Source organism: Aulostomus chinensis, chromosome 22 (genome assembly GCF_037954235.1).
Source record: "Aulostomus chinensis isolate RoL2024-O1b breed Wild chromosome 22, RoL_Achi_v1.0, whole genome shotgun sequence".
In the NCBI taxonomy this organism is placed as follows: domain Eukaryota; kingdom Metazoa; phylum Chordata; class Actinopteri; order Syngnathiformes; family Aulostomidae; genus Aulostomus; species Aulostomus chinensis.
In genome coordinates, this window is record NC_141341.1 from 3960395 (window position 1) to 3980491 (window position 20097).

Sequence of the window (20097 nt, forward strand, 5' to 3'; positions counted from 1 at the left end):
CTTTGGCAAGAAAAACACCTCAAATTATCGACGTATTTCAAAGTAAAAGCACAGCAATCCGTGGGATCATTTCAGAAGAGGAGCAATAAACACTCAGTATTAATTCTAAGGACTGTATTCCTTGTGAAATGATGCAGTGGCATACGAGAGTAGTAATCATATGACTCATCTACAAATTCATTTCACATTAATTTATTACATAACAGGTTTCTACTCACACGGCCTGCAACCATACAATATACAGACTAAAAACAGGAGGGAGGGTAATAAACACAATGTAGGCTTACGACGCAAGTATGGAAATAGTGAGGAGCACTTTTCAATTTGCCCAGACAAGCCTCTCTCTGCATGCACGCTGCCTCACACACACACACACACACACACACACACACACACACACACACACACACACACACACACACACACACACACACACACACACACACACACACACACACACTACTTTTTGGCCAGGGCAGTAGAGGCGGGGGAATTCCTTCTTCACTCGCATACTGAAACCCTCCCTTTCTCTCACTCAATCTCTCTCTAAGGCGACCTTTATCTATGCATTTCAAAGCAGAGTCAATCCGCCCCTACAAACTCCATTTCCTGTGGAAGACCATTACCTAACTTCCCGTTACTTTATTCCTCCCTCTCTCTCTCTGCTACTATTACTTTTCATTCTTATCTCTCGCCTGCATTTTCACCCCTCTCTCTTTCCCTCACGTATATTGATTTTTTTTTTAACCTCTCATCTCTCTCTTGCCGTCCTCTTCTTCCACTTAGTCTCTACCCTCATTTGTGCCGCAGTCATCCAGAATAGCAGAGTTGTTCAGAATAATTGTTATTCCACACCAGAGTCATTCAGTATTGCTCTTAGTCACACGGAATATCTCCTATTCCTCACTGGACTCATTCACAGTTCTGCATCCATTTAAAAAAGTAAAACAGATTGATTTTGCTGACTCGATGAACGGCGGACTGTTGTCATTTAACTGGTTTGTTTGCTGTGTGGCTGATTCGCGCGGGACTCGCCTCGGGTCTTTGATGCTGTGTGCTCTGCCTCATTTCTTCCAATACAAGAGTCTCCACAGAGCTACGGCTGCCAGACAAATGTTAACACTGATTGTATAAGAGGGAGAATCAAAACATCCTCTATATTCTGTTATTTTTTGACACTTCTCACTACAACTTTAAAAAATTCCCTGTCAAAATGTTCCGAATTGATGTCTATGAGCCACCTCGAGGCATCTCTACGTGTCAGGGGCTATTTGATTGTCTGTTAATTTACAAGTCTGCTTGTCTGTCCCTGTTTCTACATCCATCCTCCCACCAGTCTCATTCTCCGTCTGCCTCTCTATTCCCCTTTGCTGCCTTCATGTTTGTGTATGAAGGCTCACATTCATTCAGATCCTATTAATATCTGCCACCATCATAAAGGCAAGAGAGACACATACATTTTCAGAGACGAGTGTTTCAAAGCTGCACGCATGGTAAACATCTACAATGCCAAGGAAGGGAGCTCGATAGCCTATGCAAATCCTAATTTAGGACAGCCAGCATTAGAGCAGACACCATCCAATAATTTGGCAGTCAGGCTTTCTTGGTCATGATAGAAGTATGCTACATGTGTTCCCTCAGTTGTGTACAACAACTGGTGTCGGCGTCACGGGCTCAGTGATAACAGCTTTTAGACAACCTGATGCAATTCGCACGGCTGGCTGTGAAATACAGAGCCAAGAAGCCATATGGGAGCTATAGTAGCCCTGAGTCTCCTATGTTCGATGATCATAGCTGAACACGCTCATCTTGCATACACGCAGCGCAGCCTAACAAGCTCCACCATGTTTCATGTGTAGAAGCGTGTTTTCTGCCTTTTGTAGGGTGGCAAGGGCGTCATGTGAGGTGAGGAAAACACAGACCGATACAACATGTGAAGCATAATTTGGTTTAGCTAACTCATTTTCCGTAATTAGACCATGAACCCCCCCACCACCACTTGTTTCAGCCACAACTGCACACACTGATAACAGTTAAAATGAAACCCAACTCACAGTTGGCTTGGCCGTGTGTAAATTAGGGCTCTGCGATAAGACTTCGAATCAATATCCCACTCATTTTAAACCTTTACTTTGATTACAATTAATAAGCCATTATTATGTTCCCCTCTGACGCTTACACCCTCGTCACGGAATAGAATACCTTATTTTCATTTATTTACGATTTTGACTCATATTTGATCCGGCCGAGAAAACAACAACAACAACAACAACAAAAAGAAATAGAAGAATGCACAGCACAAGGTTCGCGGCCGCAGTATAAGTCTAAAAACAAAGTCAGAGAGGTTCTAAGATGAAGATCTAGATCAGTAGAAATAAAAGACACACACACATACAGAACAAACATGGACAAAAAAGTAGCAATTCCACAACTAAGCGTGCAGAACAAATAGTTCCATGACAAGATCTGGACAGTAAATATTTCCAGCTATTAGAAGAGAAAGTACGAGCAGAATCAACCATAACCAAGGTTCTAAATGTTTGTTCTGATTCATTTTTGATTAATTCCCCAGCCTCTAGCTATGGCCAAAATCATAGTCTTGATTGTGATTAATATTGATTAATATATGATCAAATAACCAGCACTGGTTTATAATTCAAAACATGTATACATATATGAACATCCACATTCACGTACCTATACACATACGAGTACGATCTTGCATACAAAATATCACGTCCCCTCAAATGGAGCCAACCTGGCCACGTTCACTACAATCAGGGTCATACGTGGCCTGGGAATCAGAAGTACTACTAGCTTCAGCACTATCAGGTATCGACAGGCTCCTGATTATTGAACTCCAGATCTCAAAAGAGAGTAAATTTGCAAGTTGCAGTTTCGTTTTCATGTTTTAAAACTGCTCTGATTACAAAAAACTGCCACCGACGGAAAAAACAAAAATAAATAGTTCAAACAGACAAATGAAGGACAACTACATTTTGGTCAAATCAATTGATATATTTTCATATTACTGGACCGTTTTGAGTGTTTGAAAATGCCAGGGGGCTGAAAAATAAAACCTGAAGACCTAGAATGTGTGATTTCCATTTTGTTAAAATGGAATCTGTTGTTTAGCTGACGGTATTGTTCAGGAACCACTATTGAGTCAAAGTCCTGAAAAAAAAAAAGAAGTTTGAATGACACCCTACAGTTCTCAATTTGAGCGCAGTATGGAGAACCCCAGACTAGGATCTACGTTTATTCTGACAAACAGAGGTAAATAACAAAATCCCCCTGTCAATTGCTACGGTTTGAACCCCCCCCCAAAAAACCCCACACACCAGTAAAAAGGGGACGTAAAGGTAGGATACACCCTTTATTTGAGGAGTCCCATGGGTGGGAGCTGAAAGGGTAAACTAGGTCACAAACATTCCACATGTTGACATGGAGACCATTTACACTTAATTTGTGTCATGATACGACTATGCAAGGTCACGATGCTTCTTATTCACGCCCGGGGACGAGATGATTCCAAATGATTTATGAATCATTTTTATAAGGGGTTCTTTAAAAGCTAGAGGGCACTCTCCAGCCCCCAGCCCCCTTTGGGCCAGGGCCTGGGACAATTGACCCTGTCACACTGTCATTTCAGAAGCTTGACTCTGTCACACTCGAATTACAGGTGCATAACTGACACTTTTACACATTCAGTGTCCACTCAGGAACTTTTACAGATTATTTTAACATGATTTTTTAAAAATGGAACCAATCTGCTCCACGTTAAACTACATGAGATTAAAGCCTTAACTACACCTCACGACAAGGTTAGGGTGTTTTTGATTTAAAAAAAAAAATACTGTGCAAATAATCATCCAGGGTGGTAACGAGGCCTAAATAAGAGATTGCAAACAAGAGGAGGCGATGTCGTCACCTCTGGTTTAGCAGGATAGTACCGTGAGAGTGTCAAGCCCTCGTAGTACCGCGATTACTACCAGTTTTACTCCACAACATAGCAGGCCGAGGCGTGCAGCCACCAGGCCTCGACTACACACAAGGCCTCCACTCACTGCCACCGGGAAATAACCGGTTTAACGGGCATATTGACCCTTAATACCCGTGTAATACGGCCGGCATTACCCGCGCTACATGACAGTGTGAAATGTCCCAAGCAGATGAAGACTTTTGTCAGACCAATCCAGCAACACACCGTGGAAAAGTCTCTTGTTTTGGCCGCTTGACCGAAAGTTATCTGAAAATATTAGCTGAAGCCTGCCGGGACAACTTTGCATTGACCCTCGACGTCGTTCGTATTATTGTGATACAAAAAGGTGTCAATATGTAGACACACACACACACACACACACACACACACACGCACACACACACACGCACACACACACACAAACTCGTCCAAGGCCTTAAAACCTCTAAACAAATTCAAGCAGCCACGTTGATTCATGAAGAAAAAAAAAGAAAAGAAAAGAGGAAGACAACTGATCAATACGAGGGAGTGGAGGTGGAGAGAAGCCCTCTTTGTAAGGTTTGTTACACCGCCGGAAAAATAACAGTTGCTCTAGGAAGTCGAGTTATGGCGTTGAATTTATTTCTAGTGGAAAAGTTTCAGCCTCACTATGTCTAGCCGCACCGCTCCCTTTTTTCTCCCTCTCTCTCTCTCTTCCCCTCTCTCTCTCGCACAATCCGCCCTCCGTGGGCCACACAGATATAGGCAAAATAAGCTAATCAGCTCATCTGCTAATACTGTTTATGGCTGGCTACACAGTAAATATGAACAACGTTAGCAGCTCGTCCAAAAGCACAACAAGCCCCACTGCAGTACTGCAGGAGAAAGATTTGTGGTAAGGTTCTACTCACCAGAGCTAATGTAGCGGCCCCGGTGTGATTCTCTGATAAGTCCGCGGATTAAAATAGGGCAGGGTGGTCAGTCGTCCGCAGCTGACAATTACTGTCCGTTCATGTTTCTTCGGCAAAGCAACTTAAAAGGAGGAAAACTACTGTCCCTGTAAATTCTACGCTACAGTCGCAAAATGGTGAATGAAGCCCCAAAGCCTTGACAACCAGGCCGGGCAGCCAATCACGACGCACGTACGGGTACAGTAGCGAATAGGATAGCGAGGAAAGGGGATGGGGGCGGGGCCACGCGTCAAAGTAAATTTGATTGACGGGGCCCGGCAGCCACTGGCAGTGTGGGAAAACACAGAACAGCTGTTGGGAGAGCGAGGATGCGCCGGCCAATAGGGCGCCTTTGTGGGTATGTCTGGGGCTAGTGCTGGCACAGGACAGCGGGGAAATCTTCATCACTGCTGCCTTTACATAGGTTTTGTTTGTTTCATCCATGAAAAAACAGACTTTTGTCTGGATGGCTCTTCTTCCTCTTTTTTTTTTTGGATCGCCTCCCCTCCCCCACCTAAAATGTCATGACTTAACACAGTTGCAGAGCTGTTGTGAAATAAATAAAACAGCTCTACTACACTGATGTAACAGTCTGGTTTTAGCCACAGGTTGAGTGTAGTTTCACCAGGAACCACAAAGAACACCAACTCCCAAAGTGTGATGCTTTCTCTCCTCTCTCTCTTTCTACCCTTCCATCCCAGCTAATCAGAAGCACTGTTCATCCCTTGGTCCCGCCTACCTGGCCAATCAGAGCAGGCTCTGGAGGCCCCACGTCATAAGAGCTGCGTTTAATTGGCTGAGAAGCCCGAGGTCTGCAGGCCAATGACCGAGTGCTGTGGTGAGGTCATTATGCTTGTTGCCATCAGCTTGGCCAAACAGGAAGAGTGAAACCCCAGTGAGTAAGTTGGTCCGAACGTGGGATTACGGTTCCTACGAGAGTGACCCATATACACTGTGGGCCTCCTGGCACGCACACACACACACACACACACACACACACACACACACACACACACACACACACTATGTATACAAACAGGTGAAAGCTGTAATACACCCATGAGTATGAAAAAAATGCATGAATGCACACACACAGACACACACTGTTTCCATAGCTTACAAGCACAGATGGCGAGTTTGGTCAATGGTGTGTTGCGGCACTGCAGTCCGCCTGGCACACACACACACACACACACACACACACAAACACACACACAGGCACACTGGTACCGCAGTAACACACAACTGGTAGCGTGCATGCAAGCAAGTACCTACACACACATAGCAGGCACAGTGGAGTTACAACATGCCTTGGCATTACATAAGATGTACTGAAGCGCGCACGTACACACGCACGCACACACGCACACACACACTATAATGTGCAGACTGAGCACACAAACATACAGTCATGCACCGTTGCATATACAACAAACAGGTAGAGTTATAGCTCAACATTTGTGTATTTACTGTACACATTCACAGCCATATTATGCACGATGTGCGACTCATAAATGTGTGTGTGACATGTAAGTCTAGAGGGACGGGGATCTCCAGACATCCTCCACACCCCTGATAGTGAAGCACTGCAGTCTCTGTCTAACTGCCTGCTCATTCACCGAGTGCATATATTCAGAAATGTAGGGCGAGTACAGCCAGCGCACAACTTTGAGGAGCTGGTTTCGTAAGGCGTCGTCGAGAGACATTTGAGAGACCCAAGTGTCTGAGACGCTTCGAATGAGGCTAGAAATGAAAGCATGCAAGGTAGACAGACGGCGAGGAGATTTGTGAGTGATATGTTGCTGCACCGAGACAAAAAAGGGACAAAGACATGAATGCTGCGAGTGACAGAAGATGAAGAGCTCCAGAAGCAGACAGAAACATACAAAGAGCATCAAGAGACCGAGAGTGACTCTTTGCTGCACAAGTCGAGCTGTTTGTGAATGAGCGCCATAAATCCAGCTGGTATTAGCACCTCTGAGAACGAGGCGGAGAGCTATGGCTAAGCCCCCCAATCCCAGTCACTTTATACTAAATGCATTACAGCCACTTAAGTGCTAAACAGCTCCAGGAACCCTGCACTGTGCCTGACCCAACGCTCTTAACACTCTCTAATTCGAGGGAGAACCATGAGATGGATGGACCAGATGAGTCTCCTCATCTCTACTCAGTCCAACATTTTGAGGTTGAGTAGTTTAACGGCAGATCCGGTTTTGAAGACTGAAATCTGAGAGGAGTGCCAGTGTGCCAGCGTAATTGTCTGTGTGACGGTGTAAAGGCATAAGGCAAAGGCAGTTCTTAAAATCTGGTACCAACGTCTACAGGGACTCCAGGATTCACCGACGAGATTCCGGTGGTCAAAGGTCACTGTGACAGGGACAGGATGCTGTATTTCTAGCTGCAACTACTACCAGGTTTATACTGTATGGATCCAAAAAAGCGATGCAGAGAGTGACGTCAGATTGATCGGTCCGCTAATACCCTCTGGTTCTAAATCAGAAAGCTTCATTATATTTGAAAAAAGAAAAAAACAACAACATCATTTTGATTTTCATTCAAGTGTCTTGTCTCAGCCAAGTGAGATTTCTTTGCTGTGTTATTAGAATCTTAGACGTCTGACACCCACTGCACTGTGGACTTACCAAGTTCAGGAAGTGGAAACGTGTGGTGTGAACTTCCAAAACGTGTTGTTAAAAAAACAGAAGCCACTCATACCCTCCTTCATCACTCCTCAGGAGCAAATCGGACAGCGCGGGCTCAGCGAGGTGAGAGAGCACCAATCGCAGCAGCGCGAGGAGGAAGCCTGGGGAGCAGGAGAGGACAAGAGGAAGGGAGACAATGGCAGGGAACGTGAAGAGAGAAGACGGGGAGAAAATGCGTGCTGAGGAGCCACAGGGAGATGAGATAGAGACGAGAGGGAGAGACGTGAGAGAGGACGAAGAAGGGAGGGAAGGAGATGGGAAAACAAAGCGTGAGAGGAGGGAAGATGATGTGCATCTTTTGTTTACCATCAGATGAAATGTTTGGTGTTGCAGCTGAGGTCAGACACATGACCAGGAGACTAAAAAGTCTTGTGAGGTAACAACAAAAGAAGAAGAATTTCACGGAACGTTTGTGTTGATTTTGGTGACTCCATGGCAGCCATTTTATTTTGCTGATTTTGATGGATTTTGTGCCCTACGACACGCTTGTTTAACGTCTTTAAAGTGTCGGAGACCCCTGAGCGACAAATAGGATGGAGGTTATTTTGTTCTGGTCTTAACCAAAACAAAAGTTGATTTTTAAGGTTTTAATTAACTTAAACAGCTTAAAAAATAGTGCATAAAACGACTGGAAATGAGGAAAAATGTTGACTGGAGCTGCATGATGATTGGTACTCATATCAGCAGATGACGCTTATTTTTTTAAAAAATATTTTCGCATCAGTCCGACAGTGACTGTGCTGTAAAATATAAGATTAATTTCTGATCTCTTCTGGCACTTCCCTGTTCATGACTTCCCCTGCCAGTTCAATCATAAATCAGGGATTTATTTGTTCAATTTTCAATGACATTTTAATAACATCCCTCTGCAGCTGACATCAGAAGAGATTCAGGCTTCCTCCTAAAAAGACCACACGCACCCAAATAGATGGATTAATTACTCCTGAGGACATCCTGCAATTATCCCAGTGAAGGGTTCCACCATGACATCTTGGGCTCCTCTTAATTTGGTCTTGCCGTGCATGAGGGGCAGGAACCTTTATGGCCCAATAGATGGCGCCATTTAGCATGAGAAAAAGGCCATGCACTGTAGTGTTGAGTGCTTGAGGTGGTCTAGTTCTGTTGTGAAACTCTTACTTATCATTCCTGATACTTTATCTAAAACACCCTCATGTATAAATATGCAGGGAGCTTGAAATGGAAGTAGTTTAACGTTTCAGTGGATGTTTATTTTAGACAAGTTTATAAGCCACAGGAGGGTGCACATCTCAGGGAGCTTCATAACTATATAATCAATATAATGGGAGTCGATTTCTCTGAATCAAGCAGTGAATTCTTCAGGAGAGTGTCATGTGTTGATTGGATGAGCAGGATGTGAGCGCTGGTGTGTTTGTAACATGAAACAAATACCAAGCGTCCTCCAGTGCATCGGTGCAGCCTGGGATCGGTCTGACGCGGCCTCCCTCCCTCAAAGACCTGCTCCTGCTGGCCGGTGGAAAGTCAACTTTCAAGATAACATCAAGATAATGAATCCTTATTACCGAGGACGCCGTCTCTGCTGGCTCACTGAGCCACGAGGACAATCTGCCTCCAGGAATACACTCACAAACCTGCGGCTTCACAGGTACGCAACTGCCAACTGTAATCCTCTACACACACACACACACACACACACACACACACACACACTCACACACAAATGCAGACTACCTGCTGCTACAGCATCACGGAAACTAGTCACACTTACTCTGGGGACTGGTGGTTTTAGTCTGGATGAAATCCAAGTGTTCAGATGATTTATCTGTAACAAGAGTGCAGCAGGGAGGTTAATAAAAACCAAATATGAAACAAAAATCGATTGTTATTATGTATAATTTAATTTCAAAGTTTGACAGAAGTAGCAGCTGTTTCTTTCACTGCTGTGTTTCTTCAGTTGTCCAGTATTTCTTACTATTACAAATCTGATTTTCTGGGCTTCTTTGGGATGCAGCTCAGAGGAGAAGCGTCTCCATCGCCCTGTCTGGCTCTCAGGGGGATGACCAATGCGCCCCCCCCCCACATGTTGGTGGCTCCTTTAAATGCAACACAACTAGAAGCCCCAGTGACTTGGGTTTGGAACCAAATTGGCTGAAAAATATTGATTCTTCTGACTGACACAAAGCTGTGTGAATTCATGTTTTATTTGACTTAATTGCCTCCCTTGAGTGTTTGCTCCTACATCTGTTGATGTCTGCGGTGAATTGTATATGCTTTTATTGAGTGAAATACAGTCTTGCCTTTTTAAATAAAGGTTGCTGATTACGCCACACCGCCATATAAAGTCAAGCCCTCCCTCTGATGTGAGCAGCTCATCTTATGACGACATGAAACAAATGAGTCTCACCATCTTGAGTGAAGGTCCTGGGATTTTAGAGTGACCAAATGGTGAAAGTGGAGGCGGAGTCCTAGCAGGAGCCCAGAAACAATGTGTGATAATTAGTCCTCTGTTGTGATCCGTTCTCTGTCTCCTGTCGCTCTGGAGTGTGACCTTTGACCGCGTCCCTCAGCCAGACAACAGTTTGTCTCCGCTGGAAGCCCAACAGCCCGTCAATCAGCCTCCTTTTAATGCAGCCCGTCTCCTGTTGAGATTGTCAACAGATGAATGCTTCAAAGCAGGCTGAAGCCGAGAGGGGAGAAACTGGGAGATAGAGGCGATGATGGGAGCCGTCAGCAAGGCCGACTGAAAAGAACAGAAAAAAAAAAGATTAACAGGATTTCTTTCTTTTTTAATGCGAAGGGGTTAAAAGTTTTGTGGGGAGTCTTGAAATGTAACTACAGATGAGAGTGTAGAAAGTGACTGGTCAAAAAGCCACAACTAGTTAGCTTAGCTTAGCAAAAAAATGGTGCATACAGGGGGGAAAAAAACAAACAGCATGCTACCAAGTGGTGCTCAAGCATCTGCTCTTTTGACCCCGGACAAGATAAGTGCCCTGCTCTACAAGACGGGTTTTATTTTTAAAACATCAGTAAATATCACACGTGGGAATGTTGAGGTGATTTTGCATCTCAGGCGTCATCATCGTCACATGGAAAAGAGCAGAGCAGATGTTGTGCATCTGTGGTAGTTCTTTCCTCGTAAGCATGGAATCATAAAAGATGTAAATCAAAACATGTAAACCTTTTTTTTTTTTTTTTTTTAGCAAAAAGAAATTATTTTGGACAATAATCTAATGTAAAAATCCCTCCAGTTTTGGGTTGAGGGAACCCATGAATGCTAACTCCCAGGGGCCCTGAGGGTGCTCCTTCTGAGGTTTGAGTACCGGCCCTCCAAGTGTCTAAAATCTTCCTACTAGTAAGTTTACGGCCCCAAACTTAATCCCATCTAGTAGCTATATACATATATATATATATATATACTAGTATATATACTACCTATATACTGTATATAAAAGTGTCAACTAATTTGCTATAAATTGTACCTCGAGTTGCCACAATGCTAATTTGCGGTGCTAATAACCGTATTTCACAGCTCCTGCTCCAAGTCTTTGTGCTATGCTAAACCAAACTAAGCTAACCTGAAGTTAAGAGTCTCCAAGCTCCATTTTTTCTTTTCCTAAACATCCTACAAAGTTTAAAGTATTTGAAAAGTTGTTGTGCTCAATTAATGCAATTCTACATTCAGCATTAGTCTCAAAAGAGTTAATTTCCACAGTAATTTACTACATTTAAACTATTCTCTGGAATGTTTTTTTTAACTGAATCATGGGAAAGTGAAACTCTAGCGTGACGACAATGTTCTATTTTCATTACCTTCCATTTTTCCCTGAGTAGAACTAATCAGACAGGGACATGTAAACAACGGTCAAGAAACTCACTCCATGAGAGAGCCGCTACGGTTTCACATGAAATACCGCGATTCATTGACAACTCTCGCGAGATATGGTGCGACGCTATGACTCGCCAGCAGAGGGAGCCACAGTCTCAGCGTGAACTCTACCCAGGGCCTGCAGGTTTTTAAGAGGTTGCCAAGTGATCATTTGATGGCGATTTGTTGACGTCAGTGACCGGTAGCCTGTTTGTGTGTCTCCAACGGGAACATGACGAGGATTTGCTCATATGAGCTGAGGCGATATTAGCGACAAAAGCTAAGAAAAGTGGGAATTGTAGTCACATTTATCAGAACGAGGCTAAAACATACACGGTAACCCGCTTGAGAAACATCAAGTTAGCAGAAGTTTTTTTTGTTTGTTTCTTAAAAGCTGCCTCTGAAGCTTTATTACAACAACCTAAGAAGTTATGTACTGGATGGTGATGATATGATCCATTAACTTAAAAACTGATGTCCAATTTAGGGGACCAGGCTGAATATGAACTTATCCCAGCCTCTCCTCGCACTTCTGGCTCGTTATCTTAGGTTTAACATCAGGATTTTGGATGGTTGATTGTACAATAAAGACAAAATCTCAATTGTTTTACAGGTTATTAGTTTGTTAACGGATTCAATACTCGGTATATCATGATAATCAAAGATATTGAATAAAAACAAAGTTTAGGCTCAAGATCTCTTAAAAGCTTAATTGCAAACAGATTCTGAAGACTCAAACCAAAGTTAGAATTAGAAGAGCAACACGATCACAATCAGACCGAGAAATTTACGCGTGTGAATACGTAGTTTATGTCTGACATATTACACATTAAAAAAAATGCTCACTGTCTTTCCTGATGATTGTCCAATTCCAAATCTAAGTATTTGGATTTGTGAAGCTCCCAAGCTCCAGTGGAACACAATCATGTTAGCTGGATACTGGAACACATTCGCCTCCAAACTGGTTTGGTGCTCCTGATGGCGCTGGATGAAGCTGAGCGTGAGCTCCAGCCTGCGCTCAGGTCAAGGAACCAGCGCCACACTGCGAGCACCAGTCTCATCCCCCCATGTGAACCTGAGGAGAAACTAACGTGTCTTCATCGCCTACAAACACTCCAGAGCTCTGTGACAGCTGTCTTCCAGACACGGAATGGAACGATCCCTGGCTCCTGTGTACGTAAAAACAGGCTTTTAGTGTCTTCAGTATCCCACTGTGAGTGACAATCATTGGCTTTTTTTTCTCTCCTTTTTTTTTTTTTTTAATTCACTGCATTCAGCATGAAACATCTGCACCAGTGAACATATTTTCTGGAACCACTTTATAACCCATCACCACCCAGCTGACGCAGAGCTGCGCCTATAAATAACGATGAGCAAATCTACGCATTTCGAGCGCGTCGCTTTGACTTCTGTCCAGCCGTCCCTGCATCCTCCCGTCTCGATCGTTCAAACCGGCCACGCTGAAGACACACATTTTGCCGCGTCACTACTTCGTTTCGTGGCTGCCATCGAAAAGACGCGCATCAATCATTGCTCGGCAGCTCAAATGTGACCCACCTGTTGGTTGCGGCCCAGCTATGGAGCCGTTTTCAGGCACACAAATGTTCACGAAGCGGCGCGAGACTTTCTAAGGGGTAAATGTGAGGAAGTTGGGACAGGAGCTGATAATTAACGCTCGAGATGTTCCGACCCGCTGACCAACCGCACGGGGACTGGAGCTCACGCCGCTGTCACGGCTGCACCTCACAACGGCTTTGGGGCGTTCTTTTCAAATGACTACGCGAAAAAAAAAAATAAAAAAAAAGACAGTAAATAAATGAAAGACAGACGGAGAATTCCATTTTTTCTTTTTTTTTTTTAATGAACCCTGATTATTGTTTAATTACAAATGAAGATGAACAGACAGAAGAGAAACTGAAGTACAGGACTTTCCTCGATGATTAAAAAAACGGTCCCCGTCTTGTCGCCTCGAGTGACAGCTCACCCGTCAGGTGAACGAGAGAGGGGACAGACAGGAGGACGAGAGGACAGGGGAGGGTGCGTCTCAAATAATACAATGGTTAAACAGTACAATGCTCTTTTTTTTTTCTTTCCTTAAGGTATCCTCCAAAAAATGGGAAAAAAAACATATATACACAACATCAACAAAAATAAAAAGGAAAACTGTCCCCCGCTGTATATCACGGGGGGATTACATGACCCTCCTCTTGTCCACGGTAAAAGGGTTAAAAAAGCTGCATGACTAACAAAAAGTCAGAATAGCTGAGTTCATGTTACAGAGTGCAAACTGGAACAAGACAGAGAAGGACGAAGAAGTTCATGGAGAAGAGGCCGGGCCATGGCAAGAGGGTACAAAACAACCAAAATAGTCAGGTTAATAATAATAATTACAAGAGTAACAGTAATATGTGTGTGTGTGTGTGTGTGTGTGTGTTGGGGGGGGGGTACAGAAGAACAGCATCAATGACGTAAAAAGCAACTCAACGGGGGAAACGGTTTTTGTTTCCTGGGAGACAGGACAGGTGAGGAGGAGCACAGGTCGGCCGCAGCCTCGTGTTTATTTACCCGACACGTTAACGATGCTACATCGGTCTTTAAAATTCCCTAAAAAGTTTTCCTGGCACCGAGTCTGAAGGAGTAGGAGTTTGACCCACTTTAAAAAAAAAATAAAATAAAATAAAACAAAACCACTATTTATGTTAAAAGCCAGCTGAAGCATGTAAAAGGGGACATGCATGAGGCTTTAAGAGACTACGTATGTGTTTCAGATGCAGACTGGAACTGATTGAAAAGCTTTGTGTGTAGTCGGCATAACCATAGAAACCACACACACACACACACACACACACACACACACTAAGCAGACTCAAGATTATGGGAAGTCCCTCTCTCTCCGCTCCACGCTGAGGTTTTGTGTTGCCATTTCCTCTGTGTGTAAATGAGTATGTGTCTGTGTAAGCGTGTGTGTGTGTGTGTGTGTGTGTGCGTGTGCGTAGTTTCTATGGTTATGCTGTCTTCTCCAAAGAGACTGTGGGGGCGCCTGATGTCACGTGTGATGTCATGTTTCCCTTTATTCTGGCCACAGTAGCCTCACTAACCAGGATAGTGTGTGTGTGTGTGTTAAAGTGGGTCAGACTCAGACCAGTGTGTACACACAGAGTACACGCGCACACACACACACACACTCACACACGAGTCCACACTCAAAACAAAGTCCAACCAGATCACAAGATTACCACGAGGTGACGCAGACCTGAAAACCTGCTCCACATCAGTGTCGTCCAGTCAGAGTCCATCTAGTCGTGACAGCGTTCCTGGCTCCCCAACGCCACCTGCGCCCCCACGCGTCTAAACTGATCTGGGTCAAACAGCGACGGCAAACAATTAACTGTGTGGGGTTTAACGGACACAACACATTGCCTAACATGTCTGCTAACATGTTAAAGGGCAGTTGGGGTCAATTTGAGCGGGGTTTCATGATGAAGACTCGGTTTTATCTCCCACAGATCAGCGTGTCGTCTGTGCAGAGAACCGGGAGCACAAAGTACCAGAGACGAATGTAAATGATTAAGAAACGGGAGCCAAGAACATGTCCCCTGCATCTGCAACATTTCCACCGCTTCGCTCTCTTTTGGCTCTACAGTTTTCAACCGTGGAACTCGTTTATTCTGTGCATGGTATCACTCCGCACTTCTGACTCCAGCAGCTGATCAACAGGAGGCTGTGTGACGACCAGAGGGATACCAATGTTACAATCATGTCATACAGGTTACCAGATGTTTTCATTGGTTCTCGGCACGGAAGACGCGCCGACACACACCTAGAACCTGTGCTATTGATGACTGCTTTGTACAAAACCACATCAATACATCTGAAATATCTCTGTGTGAATATATTTGACCCTTCCGTGTTGCCATCTGCTCCGTCCTGACGCAGTGAACGCCACCTGGCTGCCGCTCAACGCCATTTTTAACAACCACGTATGGTTCGACCCAGGTCTGGTGTCAACGTCCACTCGTGTATCCTGGTCACATTCTCCCCTGGATGCACGATTACAGGGTTGTTGGTTTTTTTTTTTAGTTTTTTTTTTTTTTTTTTAATTTTTACAATATAAATATAAAACCTTTGACACCGGCAGCCTTTGTCATTGCAGCTCAACGGTCAAGAGAAGGCAAGGGTGAGAAGGCAAAGGCTGACTTATACTGGTAATAACATGCCCATTAGAATATATACATTTCTTTTCCATTAAAAATAGTAGCATTTTTCCTGATTTGTATCAAATGACCATATTGAAATATAATATTTGAATTCAATATATATTTGAATAAAATATATATGTGTAGATTTACTTATTCGGCATCTCTTACAAAAACAGAAGGCATGGTGGTACTGTGTGTGTGCATGGTACAACATTTTGCTGGGGCTCATCGGGAGAACTCACGTTGGCTCGAAAAAGGCACACATTTAGAAATTTGTTCAGTAAAATGGGCGCAAGGTCTTTTTTTCTTTTAAACTATATCAATAAAACGTCACAAAAATAAGTTGTTTCTCAACACCTCAGTGAAGGTTTGCCTGAGTTTACCTTGATGTCTGACATTCATTACATGGTTCCTGCTCTTCCCTCGACAAATCAGTTCACTTCCACTGTGGCCTCTCAAAACATCGCTATTCTCTTCAAAAGCCCTCAGATCACTGCAAATACTGTCCTTAAGAGGCACAAGCGTCCTTTGAAAGAGAAATTGTCTTTTCTTTTAAAATAAAAAAAACAACAAAAAACAAGGGGAATGCAGAAGAGAGCTGTTGATCTTTGTGTTTGAGGGAGAGAAAAAAAAAAAACAACCAAACTATCACAAATGCCCTCAAACCTCCAAACCCCTCAAAGATTGTGTGAAGTCACCCAAGGACACTTCACATGAGGCCTGATGTTTGGGGTCCACACAGCCACTCAGAAATGAATGCGTGTGGTGTATTTACAGCCTCGGCGGTAGCTGCTGAGGGGAGGAAGGTCCTCAGAGACCCGAGGGGTTGAGCTGTACAATGGCGTCCATTCGCTGGCAGACAAATGTTTCTGTCTGTGTTCATCAAAATCTTCCCTCTCCTTCTCAGGCGTAGTTTGTCCGTCCTCAAGATTTACAACTCCACCCTCATTTCATGTCTTTGTACACGGTAGTGAACGAGCTGAGGAAGAAGAGACCGTCCGGTCTGAAGCTGGGGCGTCTCCTGGAGACAAGATCAGTGATTGGAGAGTTCTTTATAATCACCTCAAGACCGGGGAACTCTGTAAGATACGTCGGTGCATCAGGGTTTTTTTTCGCTGGCTGCCCCTCCATCTTGTAAACGACTGCATGGGTGCAGACGGAGAGGCACTTCTGTAATCTCTATCTGGGCTGTTCAAAGGCTTTTCAGTCGTATCGGGGTGTCAAGCTGCGAAGGATGAAGTAGGGGGAGGAGGCGAGGGGAAGAGGAGCAGGGCTCGCCTCCTTCTAGAAATCCATTTTCACTTTACTGCTGTACAACTCAGGCCGCCGTTGTAAACAAATCACCTACGAGCTCATCTCATGAGACATCATGTGGGCACAGGTGTGATGTGAGGCAGACTTCCTGGCATAACTGGCACTATGAGGGATGAGGAGGCCACACCTAAGACTATAGAAAGAGAAGCCTCCCTCATGTTAAAAGATGGGACCCAAATCACAACAGAGACCAGGTTTTAGTGTTGTCAGACACAGCACCAGGACTGTTAGCCGTGTTCCTGTTGCAGCGATTGTTTTACATAGACCGTAATGCCTGGTATCAACATGGCGCCGGTCCTAGGACAGACCGCCAAGGAGAAGGTGGATATTTGAAAAAGAGCTAATATATTAATAACAGGGACATGAACAGCTCAGGTTTTTGCTTGTCAATTTAAAAAAACAGACCTACAAATGTTGCACAATAACATTAATTAATGACACCGTACCACTGAAAACCCATGAATCAGTGAGGTCCACGCTCATCGATCCTTTACAAAGATGGCGGGATGAACAAAAACGAGCAGGGAGAACCCAGGCCTTCATCAGAATAAGACTTCCAAAACCAGCTTTGACATCATAATAATAATAATTTTTTTTTTAAAAAGCATTGATGCTTTATTTTGAAGTCAAGGTTCCAATACTGGAGGGGATTTTTGTAAGCGATTATCATGTGGACGCTTGAGCAAACTGAGCTGTTGATAAATTCTCACGTCCCATGTCATCATAATCATCCTCCTCTTCTGTACCATTCGCTGAACGTGATGTGAACTATGTAGGCTCGTTCCTGCAGCTCGTGGGTCTGCGTGGTGTAAATGTGTCTCAACAACTCGTAACTTTTGCACCAAAATAAAACCTCCCACACGTGTACTCAGGATATTCACTGTGTTTATACAGTCACCTGTCACTTCTCTCCAGTTTCTGCTTGAAGCACACTCTTGTCAAACCAAAACCTGCTGCTGACAAGAACCCACAAGGCATTATGGTCTATATAAAACTACTACATCTGCTGACAAGGCTCCCAGAGGTGTGTGTTTTGAATCTCGGTAGGATTCCCCGTGTGTGTGTGTGTGTGTATGTGTGTGTGTGTGTGTGAGGCTCAGCAGCCAGTATTTTCCAGAGACAGCTGTGCTGTAGCCCTCTGCAGCTCAGAGCTTGCCCTGCGCTGAGTTGGAGGTGGCGGCAGCATCAACCCCAAAATAACACCTCTACCTCCACCGTTTTCCACTCCCCTCTCTCTCCTCCCTGCCTCCTCTTCCTCAGCCCTCACTTTCTTATCCTCCGCCTCATCCCTGTCCCCGTCCGCCTCCATCTTCTGGTCTTCGCTCCAACGCCGTTTGAAGCGAAGTTTTAGTGGGATGCAGCGCGTGCCCCCAGGGCTGGTGGGAGCGGCATGCCCCTGACCTGGCTCACTCTTCAGGCTGAGCAGTGGGAAGGGCAGGCTACTGCTGCCCAGGGGAGGAGTGGCAGGGGTCTTGAATACCTCCTCGTCATCGTCAGGGTCATCGTCAGGGTTACCGTGCGGTGGAAGAGGGGCAGAGGGACTGTTGCCAGTCCCGTTTGCCTGGGAATGGTTGTTGAGCTGATGATGAGCTGTAGGGGTGAAGATGTCACCTTCGTCATCGTGATTCAGCTCGTCTTCCTCACTGATGTCGGTTACTTCCACCTCCTCCTCTGATTCAATGTCAGATATAGGCTCCACCTGGGGAGACAGAAATGTTACAACATCTTTTTAATGACTCACTCTCGGAGGCGTGAACACAGTGGAAGAACCACATCCTGAGGAAGATCTTACCTTGATCTTAGGAGGCCCTGCAGCAAGAGTCGAGTTCTGACCAGACCCTGGAAACAAGGAGGACTGGCTGGAGGATGAGGAGGAGGAAGACGCAGCAGCCAATGAGCTTCCTGCTTCCCTCTGCTTGCGCCCAAGAGGAGGCGGCTGCAGCTTGAACTTGAATGGTGAGGGGTGCTGCTGCCCCTCTTCGACTCCTCCCGGCTGTTGGCTGAGCGAATGAGAGAGCGGCAGGGGTGGGCCGTGGAGGTGATGGGTGGCGGGCTTCTCAGGGGTGGGGCGGTGGGGCTGTGGGATGACGATGTTGGGGTAGTGGAGGAAAGCTCGGGGGCTGAGGTGGTAGTTGTAGACTGACTGGGTGTGGGCCTGCAGGTAGTGCTTCATGTCCTCCGGGTTGAAGGAGAAGTGGGAGCCCATCATAGGAGAGGACAGGGAGGGGGAGGGGGTGTAGGGCAGGTGGGGGGTTGGGGTCATGGACAGGGCTGGGGACAAAGTTGGGCCCAGGAGACCTCCGGGGCCAGGCAGGGGGGAGACTGGGAATGGGGACAAGGGCTCTGGGTGGACCCTGTGGGCAGGTCTGGGGAGCCCTGCTGGGTTGGGGCCCCCACCGTAGACCCTGAAGAGAGAATCATGAGGCAAGCGTGGAGGCAGCAGCCCCCTGAAGGCTCTCTCAGGCCCGACACCCCTCTCCTCAGCACCCACAGCCTCCTCTAGCTCAGAATTGGTGGAGGTGCCGTCACTGCAGTCGCTGACGGAGCCACGAGCCATACGGCGGGCCACGCTGCTGAACATGCCCGGGCTACGCAGCTCCTCACTGGATGACAGGACCTCTGAGGGAGTAGAGGGGGGGAAGCGAAAGTGGGTCCCTCCACTTGGGACAGGAGGAGCACTCTGGGGGACACCTCGACCTGTGAGGAGGAAACAAGGGTTTATTTAGATTAAAAATACTGAGTAATTACAGAAGAGTAGATGGGCCCTCGTTTTAACCTGGGACGGCCTCCCAAAATCAGGGGTTTGTTTCCTCTGAGGATTTATGAGAGAATTGTATGTTAAAAAAATATGACAACATGCTGGGTGGCATATTTGAGAAAAAAAAAAGTTTGTGATATTTGCAAGGCAGAATAATGCTTACATATGTACGTCACACATATGTATTTATGGATGTCCCACATATATACACACGTGTAAATAATGTAGATCAATAATATACACAACTTTATACATATCACGAAGGATAATGAACTACCAACTATTTTGATCTTAACTTTATTGTTTCAGTCTCCTAAATATTAAAAAAGTCAACCATTTGCTGGTTTCAGACTTTTAAATAAAGGGATT

At 45.1% G+C, this 20097-nt stretch overlaps 2 protein-coding genes and 2 long non-coding RNA genes across 6 annotated transcripts in view; 1 reads left to right on the plus strand and 3 right to left on the minus strand.

The window, feature by feature from the left end:
• cica (capicua transcriptional repressor a) overlaps window positions 1-5041 on the minus strand; it is a 35939-nt gene extending 30898 nt beyond the window's left edge. For both annotated transcript variants that reach the window (XM_086192592.1, XM_086192591.1), the window contains exon 1: window positions 4873-5041. The gene's annotated coding sequence lies outside the window, so the exon portion shown is untranslated. The remainder of the gene's footprint in view (window positions 1-4872) is intronic.
• LOC147240416 (uncharacterized) lies at window positions 4246-8174 on the plus strand. Its single transcript, XR_015111124.1, has 3 exons — window positions 4246-4540; window positions 5613-5806; window positions 7647-8174. It is a non-coding gene; the product is annotated as an uncharacterized LOC147240416 (long non-coding RNA).
• Window positions 8175-9361: 1187 nt separating this feature from the next.
• Window positions 9362-11469, minus strand: LOC147240417 (uncharacterized). Its single transcript, XR_015111388.1, has 3 exons — window positions 11403-11469; window positions 9997-10332; window positions 9362-9414 (listed from the first exon to the last, which is right to left on the minus strand). It is a non-coding gene; the product is annotated as an uncharacterized LOC147240417 (long non-coding RNA).
• Window positions 11470-16742: 5273 nt separating this feature from the next.
• erf (Ets2 repressor factor) overlaps window positions 16743-20097 on the minus strand; it is a 33188-nt gene continuing 29833 nt past the window's right edge. For both annotated transcript variants that reach the window (XM_086193834.1, XM_086193832.1), the window contains exons 4-5: window positions 18763-19667; window positions 16743-18669 (exon numbers count right to left, since the gene is read on the minus strand). In XM_086193834.1, coding sequence (XP_086049960.1) covers window positions 18067-18669; window positions 18763-19667 — 1508 coding nt within the window. In that variant the 3' untranslated portion in view covers window positions 16743-18066. The remainder of the gene's footprint in view (window positions 18670-18762; window positions 19668-20097) is intronic.